This window comes from Odontesthes bonariensis, chromosome 2 (assembly GCF_027942865.1).
Source record: "Odontesthes bonariensis isolate fOdoBon6 chromosome 2, fOdoBon6.hap1, whole genome shotgun sequence".
In the NCBI taxonomy this organism is placed as follows: Eukaryota; Metazoa; Chordata; class Actinopteri; order Atheriniformes; family Atherinopsidae; genus Odontesthes; species Odontesthes bonariensis.
In genome coordinates this window covers 13,241,365-13,259,063 of record NC_134507.1, presented here as the reverse complement: position 1 = coordinate 13,259,063, position 17,699 = coordinate 13,241,365, and the positions used below count along the sequence as shown (strand labels likewise).

At 43.8% G+C, this 17,699-nt stretch overlaps 1 protein-coding gene across 1 annotated transcript; it reads left to right on the top strand.

The window, feature by feature from the left end:
• Positions 1-7,257: 7,257 nt before the first annotated feature.
• LOC142391771 (isoaspartyl peptidase/L-asparaginase) lies at positions 7,258-17,152 on the top strand. Its single transcript, XM_075477832.1, has 7 exons — positions 7,258-7,478; positions 8,070-8,260; positions 13,562-13,704; positions 14,671-14,834; positions 15,207-15,325; positions 15,964-16,074; positions 16,319-17,152. Exons 2-7 carry the CDS (start codon positions 8,074-8,076, stop codon positions 16,525-16,527), a joined length of 933 nt encoding a protein of 310 aa, XP_075333947.1. The 5' UTR covers positions 7,258-7,478; positions 8,070-8,073; the 3' UTR covers positions 16,528-17,152.
• The last annotated feature ends 547 nt before the right edge of the window (positions 17,153-17,699 follow it).

Genomic DNA, 17,699 nt, shown 5'->3' with positions numbered 1-17,699 from the left:
TCGCCCTTCTCCCGTGTTCTTTTAAATTTGTGGAGCTGTCGGAGGCCCGTCACCTGTACACCAGCAACAGACACCGCCGCTTTCAGAAAAAAAAAGGAAAAAATATGTCGTACCTGCAGGTTTAACGACTGATCTCGGCTGTCGGCGCACAGAGGACGCGTCCCGTCGGGCTCCAGCTGCCAAAATCTCACGCACTCGGGGTCACCATTATGTTGTGGAGAAAATAGAGACGAGTACGCGGTCGGTCAGCTGTCCACCGTCTTCATTCTGGGACACCCTTTTATACCGTTTTATCATAACAAGTGTACGTGGCCCTCTCTGGAGGCGCCTAGCTTTCGCAGTTTATCATAAACACGCTCATTCTAACTATCAACAATATTCATATGAACCCGTCAACAAGGCCCAGGATGTAACTAGGCCAGAAGTCATGAACATGTCATGACATCCTTCTCCCACATACCGCACCTGGAGGATGGCACTGAGGGTGGTGAGGCACATCCTGTTCCGTAGCTTTGACTTAACTACACTCATTTGGCTGAAGAGCCGTTCCACCTCTGCATTGGAATGAGGAAGTGACAATACAGAGATTGCAGCAGATCCAAGTTCAGAGAATGGATTCAGATCTGCTGAGTCTCTGTATTGCCACACCTCGTACCAAAACTCCATGGTAGTTTTTCCATCCCACTGCCTGAGGTGTATGGTGCGCCATTGCTGCGTAGCCCTGTCTATGGCAAGGTCAGAGTAGCCAAGCATTTTGAAAACCTCCAAAATTTCATTCCCCTTGTTCTGCTTTAGCGTCTCTGAGATGCTGAAATTGGACATCTGTCTAAGAGCAGCTAAATTTGAAGGAAGCCTAGCCTTCAATTCATGGAGCAGGGACATGATGTAGCGCACACATCTGGCTCGCACGTTTGCTTCGTCCTGGGCTGGGACTTTGAGCTCCTCCACCTTGGACTCAAACAGATAGCCCAAGTATGGCTTGGGGCTAAGGAACCCATCAATTGACTCCTCCAAAACATTGACCCTAGCCATTGGGTTCAGAACCCGCATTGCAATTGACTCAATTAGCCTGGTCAATGTTTGGAGGAGCATCAATGGGTCCCCTTGCTCTGACTCGAATGCCAGTACTGCACCCCGAACTTCAGACAGCACAGAGCGTAAGAAGGTTAGATATAGGAGATTCACAGGGTCTGTGTACATGGCGTGCAGGGTCTCCGCCATGTAGCAGTTTTCCTTCCCCTTGGCAAGGCTAAAGTGGAGCTTCAGCTCTTCCCATTGAGCCAGGATTCGTTCCACAGCCGGCTCTATGGACAGCCAGCGTGTGGCGCACACCTGTGTGATGAGGAGTGGTTTTTCCCCGATAGTGCTTGGTAAGCCTCCCTACGCTTGGGCGAGATTGAAAACCAATTGTAGGTTTCCCTCGCCAGGTATTCCACACATCGGGGAATGGTGTCCCGCGAGGCATGGCTCACAGCCAGTTAAAGGGAGTGGCAGACACAGCAGATTAAAACCAAATTTGTGAGTCCAAATTCTTCCCGTAAAATTTTGTGAACCCCATTATTGATCCCTGTCATCACCGAGACATTGTCAGTCCCTATCCCAATAAAATTTTCCCTCTTCATCCCCCAATTTTCCAAAAAACCCATTAACGCCGTGACAATGGCCCTCGCATCTCCTCCCCCTAGCTCGAGCAGCCCCAAATACATGGACACCACTTTTGCCTTAGCGTGGCTAAAGTACCTGACCACTACGCCCAGGTACTTTGCCACGCTAACGTCAGTGGATTCGTCCAATAGCAGGCTGTATTTGTTATCCCCAATGTCGGTTATCAGGGATTTCAGAAAATGCGGACCGAGGATGCCGGTTATCATTTCCCGGCATTTCGTGCGGTGCATTTTAAACTGGGGGGCTGCCGCAGAGCCTGCGAACACCGCCTTGCACGCCTCCCCAAGGTGGTCCATGCTAAGCATGGAGCAGTGGCAGGCAATAAACATTGCCATGGTGGCTTCAGCCTTTTTTGCAGCATCTACCTTAGTTGTCATCATGGGCAGCGTTTGCTGCTTTGGCCCATAAGGCTTCGCCTTTTCTTGGTGTTTTTTGGTAGCGGCATGTTTCTTGACGTCACTTATTTTGGCGTAGAAGTCCGCCTTACAATAGGCGCAGTACGCCCTGCTGCCATCCCCTTGAAAAGGCTTTAGCCACCCCTTGAATTCAGGCACTGACTCCCACTCAGTTCTGTATTTCTGTTGGTATAATTTTGACATGTTCAATTTTTTCAATATTCTGTTTGTTTATTTTTTGTTGTGTAAATAGTTATTTCAGTTCAATTAGTTCAATTCAATCAAATATATTGCAATAGTTCAATCAATTCTGTTCTAGTTCAATCAATATTTCTGTAAGTTCTCAAGTCTCTGTGTTGTGTTCAAGTTTTCTCTCTGTGTTCAAGGTGCTGTTTACACATACCCGGGTATTTTGATAAACGAAGACCTTTCCCTTCATTTGTGCCTTTCGTTTATACACAAACAGAGTTTTTTCCTCCGAAAACGAGGCATAAAAAAAACTCAAAAGTGGAGATTTTTTACAAACTCCGTTTAGCGTTTGTGTATAAACTGGTTGAAAGAGACAAAAACGGAGTTTTGGGCAATATCCGCGGTAACAGACCGACGTCCATTGTTTATCTGGCAAGCATGGAGGTACAAGTAATAGCAGCATTTCTGTTTTTAAGAGCTATAGTCGCTTGTGTGCTTTTGAAAATTAAAGTCATACAGTGTATTGACCAACAAAGACGCATTATTAGGGCTCGGAGGGCAGCAATTGCGGAGCTTCTTTTGACAGACAGAGCCCGGCCATACCACCGCCAGCGACGGCGATTCTGGGTTAGACCCGGACGGACTGCTATGTGGTGGGAAAATTTTGAAAATGGCCTTGTTGTCCCGGAGGAATGGAGGGGAAATTTCAGGATGTCACGATTCTCACTCCTTTCCCTAGCAGAAATGTTTTCTATTAGGCTTCTGATTGGCTTGTGTGGAATTCTCATTGTTCTAACACTGCCACCGTCAGGCTTGGCGTAATTTAACAGCTCTTGATAGCGTATTTATGCTGATCAATGTAGACGTGTTTTTTTTTAAAAACGGGGCTGTGTGCACCTAGTTATTTTTGCAAACGAAGGTTAGAAAATATGCGTTTATCAAAATACCCGGGTATGTATAAACAGCACCCAAGTGTGTGTGATTAATAAACCAAATGGAATGTCTTTTAGTAGTACAGTACTCTGTCTCTGTGTCTATAATTTCCCACCCTTACACTCAAACTCCACCCACAAATGTTGCAATTTGCCTGCCAGCTGCGGCTAGAGTGTGGGAAAATGCTGTTTTCAGTGCTGGAGGGGAGGGGAGGGGAGGGGGAGGGGGGTGAAGATGCACTCACTGAACTCATGGTATTGTAGGTTAACTTGGGCTACTTGTATGGGACTTACCTTATCTGACCCTGACTGTGTTACTTACCTTGTGTTTAGACCTAAATCCTAAATACCTAAATCTTTATCAAGTAGGCAATACTAGCTCTTAATGTAAATACTTCCATTGTGTGTTTGTGCATGCCTTAAACCTCACAAAATGCATCACTTAACATATCCAAAAACAAATGTGGAAAACTACCTCACAGGTCTTGATTTATTGAAAGTTCATTTTGGTGAAAAATACACTTTGCTACTCATCAAGCAACCTGATGAAGCAGTAGCGAAACATATTGTTCACCAAAATAAACTTAAACAAAATCAGACTATGTGTGTGGTGATTTACCCCATGTTTTGATTAAACTTGAAAGCACATCAACACCACTTGGACACTGGCTGCACAGGGACTCTGCTTTCATGACAACTTTTTCATTGCACTGCTTCAGATTTCGCAAGCTGTTTAAAGGGGTAGTTCGCCATTTTGCACATTAAGCCCTGTTTTTAGGTAGTCTGGGGTGAATTATAGATGTTCTGATCACAATTTGGACATTTGGTGCTGAACGGAGCATTTAGGTATCCACTGCGGCAGCCCCCCCACCTTTGCATTGAGTCAATGACCACTCAAGCAAACAATCATAAAACGGCATTAAACTTTCGTTTGCAGAGACATGAAACTCACCGTGTGGTCTGTGGTAGACAGCGATACGTTGGCTCGAAAATCACCGCGAAATACGCTTCCAGAGAAGTTATATTACCATTTTTGTCCGTCTTCATTGATTTGTATTGTACACAAGCAACGCACTATCGCCACCTAGTGGCTGGATGTCTTGCTGCTGCTATTCAACGGTGTCCGGAAAAATAGGTCCACCAAATGCTAAAACAACTGTTAGAAGGCACATTTCGCTGCGATTTTCGGGTCAATTTCGATAAATTGACCCGAAAATCGGCGGAGCTCCATTTGCCGGTCCGTCCGAAGTGAGGAGGCGGAGCTGCGCTCCGGAGCGCTCCGCCCCAATTTAAACCCTGACTGTAAATCTGTTTGCCGCAAGTTTGCCACAAACAACTTGCTGAACGGGTCCACAGAGCAGCAAAACACTGGTGACACCCACTCTCCTCATTATTTCACTTTGCTTTAACAGCACACTGTCGCCATCTGCTGGTGGTGTTACTCACACTCACCTGAGCTCCACAAAGTATAGTCCAATGGTTGTCAGAGGTAGAAATTTAGAATAAAAATACAAAAATGTTCTTGCATGAGGCCCAATGTTCTTATTTTCTGGCAGCCGATCGTCTCATAGTCTTGCGCAGCGTCGTTTAGGAGGACATCAAACAACCCATTAGCCATCATGATAACAGAATTGAGGTCACAGATCTCCTTTTTTCACTGAGTCACTGATAAGCATCTTAGATTTATATTCAGTAAAACGTCTTCTTTACAGTCATACCTATTTAGTTCTGTTTACCTATTTAGTGATGCAAACTATATCTTGATATGGAAATATTCATTAAGGAAGCGTCTGCTTCCGTTTGTGACTAAAAAAATGGGATCAGGTTTTGAGCACATGCATGTACTTTCACAACAATTGAGACTTATAAAAGAGAACTACACGCACATACAATGCACATTTCTGCCTTTGAGCGTTAACACGGTTTTATGCATCTGGCACCTGGACTTAGGAAGGATGCAAAAAAAAACGAGCTACAAATCACTAATGAGTGTTGTTTTACCGATGACAGGTGATGCCAAATAGTCTATGTACAGCCATTTGTAAATATTTAACAATTTTGTTTGAGTGGTGTGTCAAATGTGTCAACACTGTCAGGAGTATAATAATGGGAGTATCTGATATGAAATTTCTCTCTGGTGTTCTACAGACATGATATTAACTTTGAGCTGAAAGTCGTCTTCAGCTCAGCGGGCAGCCTGCTTTCCTCACTTACAGATTACAGTTTAGCAGATGAGGACGACGAACCACCGATTCTAGGCCCACTTGACCTTTAGAGCTGTTTCTCTTTGCATTGATCGGAATGATCATAAAGACAACAGGGGATCTGTAGACACTGGTGTTTTATGAGTCTGACTTAATTATTGTGTTGTTATTAATATATTCTCTCTAATAGCTGCAGATCTGCACAATCTTTAGTTAGCCTCAATCCCTTTGTAAGTACCGTGGAAATATGTTTGTATTGATACTGTTAATTCGGTCAAAGCAATAGTAGTAGTACAGCTGGTTATTTGGAAGACTTATTGGACTCTGTCTTAGACCAGCTCACCTTTGTGGATTTTAAAAATCATGTGTGAACAGATATGTATGTTGTATCTAACGATGTATTGTCTGTATGAGTCTATAACAGTGATATCTTTGTTGTTGTTTTTGTTGCAATCAGAATAATGTCTGAAAATATATGCTGTATCATGTGTGGCATGTCCCTTAAATCCAAGATATTTTTTGTCTCATAAAGCAACATTAACATTATCTGAGTCCAGAAAGCAACGATTGATGTAATTATAAACTATAATCTTGTTTTTTATTTTTCTATTTTCTACTGTTTTCATCTGCAATGCCAAGGAGGCTTTGGAGGAGTCAACATTGGTCGAAGCTTCCCAGTTCCCTTTTTCTACCCCTTCTTTTTTTAACTTCATAATCAGCTATCCTGTCTCTAAAATGCGCAATAAATGTGTTTCTACTGCCTGACAGCCTAACACAATGAACGAGGCCAAAAGCTGGACGGTATTGTTTTTGTGCATTTCACGCTTATTGGACCTTCACTGATTTAATTTCACTCAGTGAAATTATTTTTGGGAAGATAATGATAACCAACCACACTGCTGCTTTATTGGTCATTAATGATGATGATGATTATTTCTATTAATGTGTTTAAATGCTGTGTGTCGTGTACAGTGTGTTTGCAAGTTTAGGGTAAAGTAGGGGTAGACTGAAGACAAACAGATATAGACAGAAACAATGGACACCCTGACCATGATATTTTAGGAAGAAAAAGAAGAATATTGATGGGAAAGTTGTGCATAGATCTTTTTTTCAGTTCGTATCTGATACTCTATAAAGACTATTCAGTGTTGTTTTAAATGTCATCTTACATTTAATAGGTTCTTACAGCCCTCTGCTGGTCATAGTTTAACATTACACAATCCAATAGAACTTTCATGGGATGCAAATTGTCTTTGGAGTTTCAAGTAGAGGAGTTAAAAGTCTTCCTGTATGCCTATGTGCCTCTCTATGTTTTCTGAGTTACTTATGGGAATAAAGAGAGAACATTGCCATGATTCTGTTATGCTTACCTGACGTTAACTCAGTCCTTACTTCTCCCACTCTCTCGTGTGAAATTGCAAAGCCAGCTGCTTCTGTGTTAGTCATCATAATGTAGTTCACAATTTTTAGCCTATCGTTTTGAATTAAATCATTCTTTCATACATGTACTGTTCTTGTGAAAACACGAGGAAAAACAAACGACAGAAGCAGCAGAAAGCACGCATTTGAGTGAAGCGGAGGTACACAAGCAAAGCAGTGTGTAAATAATTATTAACAGTGATGTTATGGTGTGCACGTACTTTTCTTTTTTTTTATTTTATAGTAATGCTCCATGCGTTGTGAAATCCCACCAAGAGTTAAGTTTAAAGTGCAACTAACTTCTGTGAGGAAAACGACATGGGCCCACTCTGCACGTGTAACAAAAGCAAAGAGCGTGTGAATGTGGCCGAGTTTGTTCGGCCCTTTGCTGCCATTGGACCACTGTCTGAACTGAACTTGAATGCAAGAGTGGGATACTGAATGCAGCAATACAGCCTTACAAAGATCAGTCTTATACAACACTCCACCGCGTGCCAACACGCATCGCGGCACTTAAAGAGAATTTCATTTAGAACGTTTTTTGTCGGAAGATTCACACGAGATTTAACGTCAGTATTTGTGCGTGTGTGTCTCCTGTAAAAAAAGTCCTCCTTGAAGTCACGTGGCAACGGAAGACAGTTTCTTCTCTGGAGGAAGTGTAAAAGACATACAAGGTAGGAAACCCTGCGTGCGATTGCAGCAGGACATTCTAATATCATAAAGTATTTCATCATGGCTCGTGCACATTAACACCGTCCACGAACAGAGATTCATAATGAAAACCGAATTGGCTCGGTTAAAGCGGGGCAAATGTGTTTTCATGGAAATTAGGTGGAAAATGGAAACGAAAGAATGATAACAGAAATAATTACTTTTAAATCGGAAGTTGTTTTTTTTCGTTTTTGTTTTAAATCTTTTTTTATTTAAAAAAAAAAAAAGAACAGAATTGCCAGACACATTGAAATTAAAATGAAACTTTGGCCATGAGCCTAAGGTGCAAATAAGACCACATGGAACTAGCCATTGTTATGTACAAGTAAGACTTTTATATGTTGTTGTGTCCTGTATTCCTCTTTTGTTGAATTCTATACGTTTCTTCGATTCAGAAAATAATCAATAATTGCAACATAACTTGTTGGTCATACCACGGAACGAATATCTTGGAGAGGTTAAACGGAGGACAAAATCATTCTTCTTTGCACCCTCATTAGAATTCCTCAGCCATAACTTGGGTAAGTCTCCACTTTGTCTCCTTTTTACTGCAGGGACATGTCAGCAGTCGTGGTTGTGCATGGTGGGGCCTGGGCCATACCTGATGAGCTGGCCAAGGCTTCTGTTGATGGAGTGAAAGCTGCTGCACGTGAGGGGTCATCTGTGCTGAGAAGTGGAGGAAGTGCTCTGGATGCTGTTGAGGCAGCTGTGAGGGCTTTGGAAGACAACACCGTGTTTAATGCAGGTACACAAACTTTTTCTCAGCTGTTTCATTCACGTTAAGAGAGTAATCACTGTAAATCTGCCATGATCCTGTCAACAGTTTGCCACAAACAATTTGCTGAACGGGTCCACAGAGCAGCAAAACACTGGTGACACCCACTCTCCTCATTATTTCACTTTGCTTTAACAGCACACTGGCGCCATCTACTGGTGGTGTTCCAGTATGGTTGTCAGAGGCCGTGATTATGGCACACCACTCATACAAAATTGTTAAATATTTAACAAATGGCTGTACATAGACTTTTTGGCATCACCTCTCACCGGTATAACAACACTCATTAGTGATTTGTAGCTGTTTTTTTTTTTTTTTTTTGCATCCTTCCTTAATCCAGGTACCGGATGCATAAAACCGTGTTAACGCTCAAAGGCATATTGGCATCACTAAATAGGTAAACAGAACTAAATAGGTATGACAATGACTGTAAAGAAGACGTTTTACTGAATATAAATCTAAGATGCTTATCAGTGACTCAGAGAAAAAAAGGAGATCTGTTTATTTAGTGACCTCAGTTCTGTTATCATGAATTTAGAAAATAATTCTCCATCCATCCATCCATCATCTTCCGCTGGTCCGGGGATCGGGTCGCGGGGGCAGCAGCTTGAGCAAAGAGACCCAGACGTCCCTGTCCCCGGCCACTTCCTCCAGCTCTTCTGGGGGGACCCCGAGGCGTTCCCAGGCCAGCCGAGAGACATAGTCTCTCCAACGTGTCCTGGGTCTTCCCCGGGGCCTCCTCCCAGTGGGACGGGCCCGGAACACCTCACCGGGGAGGCGTCCAGGAGGCATTCTCACCAGATGCCCGAGCCACCTCATCTGACTCCTCTCGATGCGGAGGAGCAGCGGTTCTACTCCGAGCCCTTCCCGGATGACCGAGCTTCTCACCCTATCTCTAAGGGAGAGCCCAGACACCCTGCGGAGGAAACTCATTTCGGCCGCTTGTATTCGCGATCTCGTTCTTTCGGTCACTACCCACAGCTCGTGACCATAGGTGAGGGTAGGAACATAGATTGACCGGTAAATCGAGAGCTTCGCCTTCTGGCTCAGCTCCTTCTTCACCACGACGGGCCGGTGCAGAGCCCGCATCACTGCAGACGCCGCACCGATCCGTCTGTCAATCTCCTGCTCCATTCGTCCCTCACTCGTGAACAAGACCCCGAGATACTTGAACTCCTCCACTTGGGGAAGGATCTCATTCCCGACCCGAAGAGAGCATTCCACCCTTTTCCGGCTGAAGACCATGGTCTCAGATTTGGAGGTGCTGATGGTCATCCCAGCCGCTTCACACTCGGCTGCGAACCGCTCCAGTGAGAGCTGAAGGTCACGGCCTGACGACGCCAACAGAACCAAATCGTCCGCAAAAAGCAGAGACCCGATTCTGAGGTCGCCAAACCGGACCCCCTCAACGCCCTGGCTGCGCCTAGAAATTCTGTCCATAAAAATTATGAACAGAATCGGTGACAAAGGGCAGCCCTGACGGAGTCCAACCCTCACAGGAAACATGTCCGACTTACTGCCGGCAATGCGGACCAAACTCTGACACCGGTCATACAGAGACCGAACAGCCCATATCAAGGAGTCCGGCACTCCATACTCCCGGAGCACCCCCCACAAGAGTCCCCGAGGGACACGGTCGAACGCCTTCTCCAAGTCCACAAAACACATGTAGACCGGTTGGGCGAACTCCCATGCACCCTCCAGGATCCTGCGGAGGGTATAGAGCTGGTCCACTGTTCCACGGCCAGGACGAAAACCACACTGCACCTCCTGAATCCGAGATTCGACTATCCGGCGGATCCTCCTCTCCAGTACCCCCGAAAAGACCTTACCAGGGAGGCTGAGGAGTGTGATCCCCCTATAGTTGGAACACACCCTCCGGTCCCCCTTTTTAAAGAGGGGGACCACCACCCCGATCTGCCAGTCCAGAGGCACTGCCCCCGATGTCCACGCGATGCTGCAGAGGCGTGTCAACCAAGACAGCCCCACAACATCCAGAGCCTTGAGGAACTCAGGACGGACCTCATCCACCCCCGGGGCCTTGCCACCGAGGAGTTTTTTGACCACCTCGGCAACCTCAGCCCCAGAAATGGGAGGTCCCACGTCCGAGCTCCCCAACTCTGCTTCCTCATCGGAAGGCGTGTCGGTAGGATTGAGGAGGCCCTCGAAGTACTCCCCCCACCGACTCACGACGTCCCTAGTTGAAGTCAGCAGAGCCCCGCCCTCACCATACACGGTGTTGACGATGCACCGCTTCCCCCCCCTGAGCCGCCGGATGGTGGACCAGAATCTCCTCGAGGCCGTCCGGAAATCGTTCTCCATGGCCTCCCCGAACTCCTCCCAAGCCCGAGTTTTTGCCTCAGCAACCGCCGAGGCTGCGTTCCGCTTGGCCTGTCGGTACCCATCAGCTGCTTCCAGAGTCCCACTGGCCAAAAAGGCCCGATAGGACTCCTTCTTCAGCTTGACGGCCTCCCTCACCACTGGGGTCCACCAGCGGGTTCGGGGATTGCCGCCACGACAGGCACCGACCACCTTGCGGCCACAGCTCCGGTCGGCCGCCTCAACAATGGAGGCACGGAACATGGCCCATTCGGGCTCAATGTCCCCCACCTCCCCCGGGACATGGTTGAAGCTCTGCCGGAGGTGGGAGTTGAAACTCCTCCTTACAGGGGATTCCGCCAGCCGTTCCCAGCAGACCCTCACAATACTTTTGGGCCTGCCAGGTCTGACCGGCTTCCTCCCCCACCAGCGGAGCCAACTCACCACCAGGTGGTGATCAGTTGACAGCTCTGCCCCTCTCTTCACCCGAGTGTCCAGGACATACGGCCGCAAGTCCGATGATACGACTACAAAGTCGATCATTGAGCTGCGGCCTAGGGTGTCCTGGTGCCAAGTGCACATATGGACACCCTTATGCCTGAACATGGTGTTCGTTATGGACAATCCGTGACGAGCACAGAAGTCCAACAACAAAACACCACTCTGATTCAGATCGGGGGGGCCGTTCCTCCCAATCACGCCCCTCCAGGTCTCACTGTCATTGCCCACGTGAGCATTGAAGTCCCCCAGCAGGACGAGGGAGTCTCCCGGAGGAGCACTCTCTAGTGCCTCCTCCAGGGACTCCAAAAAGGGTGGGTACTCTGAACTGCCGTTCGGTGCATAAGCACAAACAACAGTCAGGACCCGTCCCCCCACCCTAAGGCGGAGGGAGGCTACCCTCTCGTCTACCGGGGTAAACCCCAATGTACAGGCGCACAGCCGGGGGGCGATAAGTATGCCCACACCTGCTTTACGCCTCTCACCGCGGGCAACTCCAGAGTGGAAGAGAGTCCAACCCCTCTCGAGGAGGCTGGTTCCGGAGCCCAAGCCATGCGTCGAGGTGAGTCCGACTATATCTAGCCGGAACCGCTCAGCCTCGCGCACCAGCTCAGGCTCCTTCCCCAGCAGAGAGGTGACGTTCCACGTCCCAAGAGCCAGCTTCAGTAGCCGAGGATCAGACCGCCAAGGTCCCCGCCTTCGGCTGCCGCCCAGCTCACATTGCACCCGACCCCCATGGCCCCTCCCACGGGTGGTGAGCCCGTAGGAAGGAAATAATTCTGTTGAATTAAAAAGAAAAAGAAAGTAATAAGTGATCAGCTCAGTAAGTTCATAGCAAAAGACCCTGCAGAGGTAAAAAAAAAACAAAAACAAAAAAAATATACAGATGGCTTATGGGTTGTTTGATGTCCTCCTAAACGACGCTGCGCAAGACTATGAGACGATCGGCTGCCAGAAAATAAGAACAATGTCAGTTTACTTTTAAAAGTAAACTAAGTCAAGAACAGTCTTCCGCCGCCATTACACACGGCTGAGGTCATACAGTATATCGCACCCACAATCGCTGTGAATAAGAGTATATTGTGAAAACTGACGATAAGAAACAAAAGCAGAAAAAACAATCCTATTGTTTAATCTGCGAAAAAATTTCAGTTTTGGTTTATGGTATATTATGTATTTATGTATAAATATATATATATATAAATATATACATATATATGTAATATGTAATATGTATGCAGTGGTGGACAGTAATGGAGTACATTTACTTGAGTACTGTACTTATATACATTTTTTGAGTATCTGCACTTTACTTGAGTATTTGTTTTTTTGGAAACTTCTGACTTTCACTCTACTACATTTCAAAGACGGAAGAGAAGGAAGCTTGTCGTTACTCGTTCCTTTTAGGCATTGTAATCCACTGTTGCTGTTTTTCTTTCCTAAAATGCAACTGGCCACACCAGAGTGGTGTAAAAAGATAACTGGATTTGGCTGCAAGGCTGTTTTCTACCGAGACTACCAGAGTGTTTTGTGAACTGAAGATCTTCATCAAAGCAGAGTTGTAGTTTGTTCCCGGTAATGGACTCAACAGTAAACTTCTACTCCATAGTGAATGTGTGGGGAGTAAAATAAAGGCTCTCCTGTTTTTTGGGTGGGGATGTTTTAAATATATATTTTTTAATGAAAATAGCTTTCCTTATTATTTTCATTGCATTTTTATGCTGAAGCTTTTACCTGAGGTAGGCTACAGACTTTTTGTAGCAGAGTGGTAGAAAAAGTGTTACATGCCAGTACATCCTCAGGTGGTTTTAGGGAGTTACATGGTTCTGTAAAAGCACTCAGAAAACTATGCAGCAATGTACTGATATTAGAAAATATACTTTGTACTTTTGAAAACTCAAAAGTATTTTTAAAAGTAAGTACTTCAGTACTTTAACTTCAGTAAGATTTTGACCGAGCAACTTTTACTTGTAGTTGAGTAAGATTTGACTATGAGTATCAACACTTTGACTCAAGCACTGGAATTGAGTACTTTGTTCACCACTGTATGTATGTACATTCTCACCGCACATCCTTTCTTATAAGTAGCAGTTTGTGAGATGGAAAAGGTGCACAAGTGTTCTTCGTGTGTACACATCATTGGTGCATCTGGCCCCTGGGTTGACAAAGATAAACAGAAACACATATGTGCAATACAGAGCCTTGTGTTTGGCATTCCTGACTCATTTCACTCCACCGAATTAGGTTGATTTCAAACTGCAACCCACATCCTACTTACCACATACATGGACTGAAAGAAGAAGAATTGGATATTATCATATGAAATTCAGACAAAGTCTTATGAGTGGAAAGCACTCTGCATATGTGATGAGTAAATATGTATCAAGAAATGAAGAGCTTGTTGTCAGTAATGTTTTTGACCAAATCATAAGACTAAAATGTTGTTCTCTTTAGGACACGGAGCAACACTGAACATCGATGGCGAATTGGAGATGGATGCCATTATTATGGATGGAAAAACACTTGCCAGCGGTGCAGTCTCTTCAGTAAAGAACATTGCCAACCCTGTTTCCCTGGCACGTGCAGTGATGGAGAAGGTCTTTTCTTCTTCTTCTTTTACTCTTTTGTTGTCATTGTTCTTCTCATAAAAAACCCCAAACAGTTCAATTTCAGTTCAATTCACAAGTAAAATACGAATGGCTTAAAATTCGAGTTTTTATACCGATTTGGATCGTCGTAATTACTATCATGGGTTATGGCGTGATGTCGCGTTGTGTCCGGTTATTTGAAATCATTCCAAAAAGAATCTGACTTGTACTGTCTGTAAGCACGTCTGTAAGACGGGGAGATTTGTAAGGCTGTTATTATTATGTGAGAAGTCAAACAAAAAAGCCTCCTATGCTCTCTTCTCATCACGGTTGTGGTTGTTTTCCTTGGGCTTGTTTGTACTTCATTGTTTGGAATTTTAGGAGTCTGTGTTCTGTGTTTGCTGGCTTTACTCCCAGTTTAATTAATACAGCTCTTCCTTTGTTTACTCTTTCTCCCCGTTCGTGTATCACACCTGGGTTCAGTTAATGACTGTCACACACGTGTCTTATGTTAGTCATCACCCTCCTCAGAACATATACCGTCCAGTTTCCTTGGTTTCGTGACAGATTTTTGCCCTGTCCTCACAAACATGGCTATTTTTTTCAAATGCACATTTGTCTGTGCATTGTAGCTTAATAATTACATGCAAATGCAGTTTTTTGACCACAACAAATTAATGTCTTCTGGCCAGAGTGGAGATATTTAGAAACTCCATTACAGTCTTTGTTGTGTGAACAGGGTAGGGTGTGGCAAAGTGGTTGTCCCTGCAGAATAGTTGGGGAAGTTTCTCTGTTGTCAGTGCCATCAGCAAGCATGGAGACACAATTCAAATGGGTTTGAAAATAAAAAGTCGAGCCATTTATTGCCACTTGTATCTTGTTTTATATATATATCTATATATATATATATATAGATATATAATTTTTATTTTTTTGTATTTTTTGTTGCATGTTTGCTGCTGTGGAAAATCCCAGACTCCCCACGCCATGTTGACAGGCAGAGGTGCAAATCTGTTTGCAGAGAGCATTGGCGTCAGCACAGTTTCTGCAGATTCTCTCATAACTAAGTACGAGAGGAAAGAATGGGAGTTGCGCAAGAAATACATGACTGGCGTAATGGAAGAGTTCAACCTTGAATGGTATGTATCTGCGGCGACTGATTTAGACTCCCTTTGTGAATGTTGAGCATCTTTTTAACGTGAATAACATAATGGGAAAACGTCTTGAAAGAGACATCCTATAAACCCCCGAACCTGCTTATCAAAGCACATCTATTTGTTCCAGTTTGAGGGATCTAAAGGACTTGGATCAGTCACAACAGTACAAAGGACAATACATTATTACAATACTTTGACAAATAGATACTGTACAGTGCAGCAAAAGATTCTTCCCTGTTTTTATAAAATTTTTTTAAAGTAATGTATGACACCGTATAGACATCTCTTAATCAGCTAATCTAAACAGTCTTTCTCATCTTTCGCACTGCTTTTCTTTATTCTTTCTCATCCAAGGGCCCATGATACTGTTGGTGCCGTTGCTGTGGACTGTGCTGAAAATGTTGCATGTGCAACATCAACTGGAGGGATTAGGAATAAAATGGTCGGCAGAGTAGGAGACTCTCCGATCATTGGTATCACTTCATTACCACAAAACAAACCCTTTCTGAGCGGTCATAATTATTAATAATTGTGTTTTTTTCAGCAGTCTCAGGTATTTTTTGTTTGTTTGTTTTGTTTATATATTTTTTTGTCAAGTTTAACCACCGGAAACCTATTTCCAGACATGTTTCAGAGCAGTAGATGCTACCATAAAGACGGCATCTATTTCAGATCAGGCCTCATTGATTTCAACAAGATGATGTCAAAGCACATTACGCACATATTACAACAGCATGCCTCTGTATTAGAAAGGCTTAACTGGATTGTCAGAATTCTTAATCTTTGGAAACAGCCGGCACATTAAGAAGGAAAAAAAGTTTGAACTGTCGAAAAGCAGTTTGTCTCCTTATTCCCAAACACTTGATGCTGAGACTAGATGATGTAACACAGTGGTAAATATGCCCAATATTTTGTCACGTTTCTGGAATCAATTTAAAACTGGTATAAATTTCTCAAAGTACGACAGAACTTCTCAGCCTCAACTTTAATTTTCAAACAAATTTGATTGAAATGATTTGCATTTAGTTTACATTTACATTTCACAGACCCCCAACAGTTCCTTGTTGACACAATTTCTTCTTTTTTTTTTTTTCCAATTGTTGTGTGTAAGGCTGCGGAGGATATGCAGACAACTTAAGTGGTGCAGTGTCTTGTACCGGCCACGGAGAATCTATTCTTAAAGTCACGTTGGCGAGACTCATTCTGTCACACATTGAACAAGGTATTGTATCACTCAGTCAAACACCTCACAAAAATGCATCCCACACCTAATGGGCCTGGGCCTAATATCTGAAGTAACTTTTCTTATTTGCTTGATCATTAAAACACAGAACAGCGAGTCAGGCCTTCGAATAACGTTCAAAGGATTTTCGAATGCATCACGTTGCATGCTATGGATTGACACGACCTCCCACTGATTCCATAGATGTGATTCATTAGGTCCATATTTCATCCTCTTGTTACAGGCAAATCGGTATCAGATGCCTCACAACTCTCTCTGCAGACCATGGGTGACCGTGTCCAGAGTGCAGGAGGGGCTATCGTAGTTTCTCCGTCAGGGCAGTGGGCCGCCACATTTACCACGGTGCGCATGGCTTGGGCTGCTGTGGAACACGATGTGCTGTGGTTTGGATTAGATCCAAATGAAAAACAAGAAGAGATGTTGCGCCTGTAACTGTTTCGCCTGTATTTGCAGCCTGCCGTCTTCTTATTCCTTAAGGTTTAAATCACACGGTTTATACGAGGGAACATAATACATGAGTAACATTTTGCAGAGAAATTAAGATTTTTACAGTAAATGTCAGGCTTAATCATATGGAAGGAAGCAGTCTGTATATGTGACTCCTTAACTTTTAACCTTTCCATTTTAAACATTTTTCTTTAAAGAACTTCAAAAGATGGAGGTTCTTGAGGTCACAAGTCTCTCTTAGAAATGCCAGTTTGTCTTAAAAGACCAGATCAGAGGTAGATTATGTTTGATCATGATAGTATCAAAGTAATAAAAGGTGCGCAGAGTATGTGAAAATGTAATTCTTTAAATTTGCTGGACTGTCAGTTTTCACAAATGTTTACTATAATTGTGTGTAGTTGGTTCTGATTGTATTGCAATTTTAGATTCCGCTTAAACATCATATTGATATTTGCAATAATCTGGTTTTAGAAGCACTGTTCATTGTGCCAGTGAATGATCATTGATATAAAACCAACCTTCAACAGTTAAGTTGCTCAAATTCTGGTAATTATGGATATTCAATAAACCTATTTCTGTAAAATGAACTAATTAAAAAAATATATATATTTCCACCAGTAAAGGTCTTTCTTTTACATATATTGTAAAATGAACTGTTGGGGGGTTGTTCACAATGGCCTCATTCATAAGCTTCCACTTCATTGTCCCAGCATTCTGTTGGCCTTGCCTCATCCTTTGAAACAATGGCTGCTCACGGACATTGAATTCAAACTTGAATTAATATTGGGAACAGTATAGTTAGTCTCCCAAGGTACAGATCAAAATGCTTTTCAATGCTTCATTTAAAACCCGAAGAGGACAGAAATGTTTTATAGCAGCTAAACAATACCCCTGACAGCAGTATCTACATAGACTGGACATAAGTTTGTATTCATTTATTTTCCAGTGGATGAATGGGTGGACCGACGTATTGATAGATAGATACTTTATCAATTCCTGAGGAACATTGTGCTGGGGGTGGATTACCCAAGTCTCACTGGGACACATCCTGGCAAATGTGGACAATTCAGACAAAGAAAGCCCACTCTTTCTATGGCAAAGACCAGGATTTAAATTTTTTTTTTTTTTTAGGTAAATATAACCTCCGATGAAGAGCA

What these genes read in the sequence shown, in the direction of transcription:
- LOC142391771 (XM_075477832.1), top strand. Translation starts at nt 8,074, where the DNA reads ATGTCAGCAGTCGTGGTTGTGCATGGTGGGGCCTGGGCCATACCTGAT. An exon ending in CACGTGCAGTGATGGAGAAG is followed by an intron (nt 13,705 to 14,670) that starts GTCTTTTCTTCT and finishes GGAAAATCCCAG; the next exon opens with ACTCCCCACGCCATGTTGAC. An exon ending in AGGAGACTCTCCGATCATTG is followed by an intron (nt 15,326 to 15,963) that starts GTATCACTTCAT and finishes GTTGTGTGTAAG; the next exon opens with GCTGCGGAGGATATGCAGAC.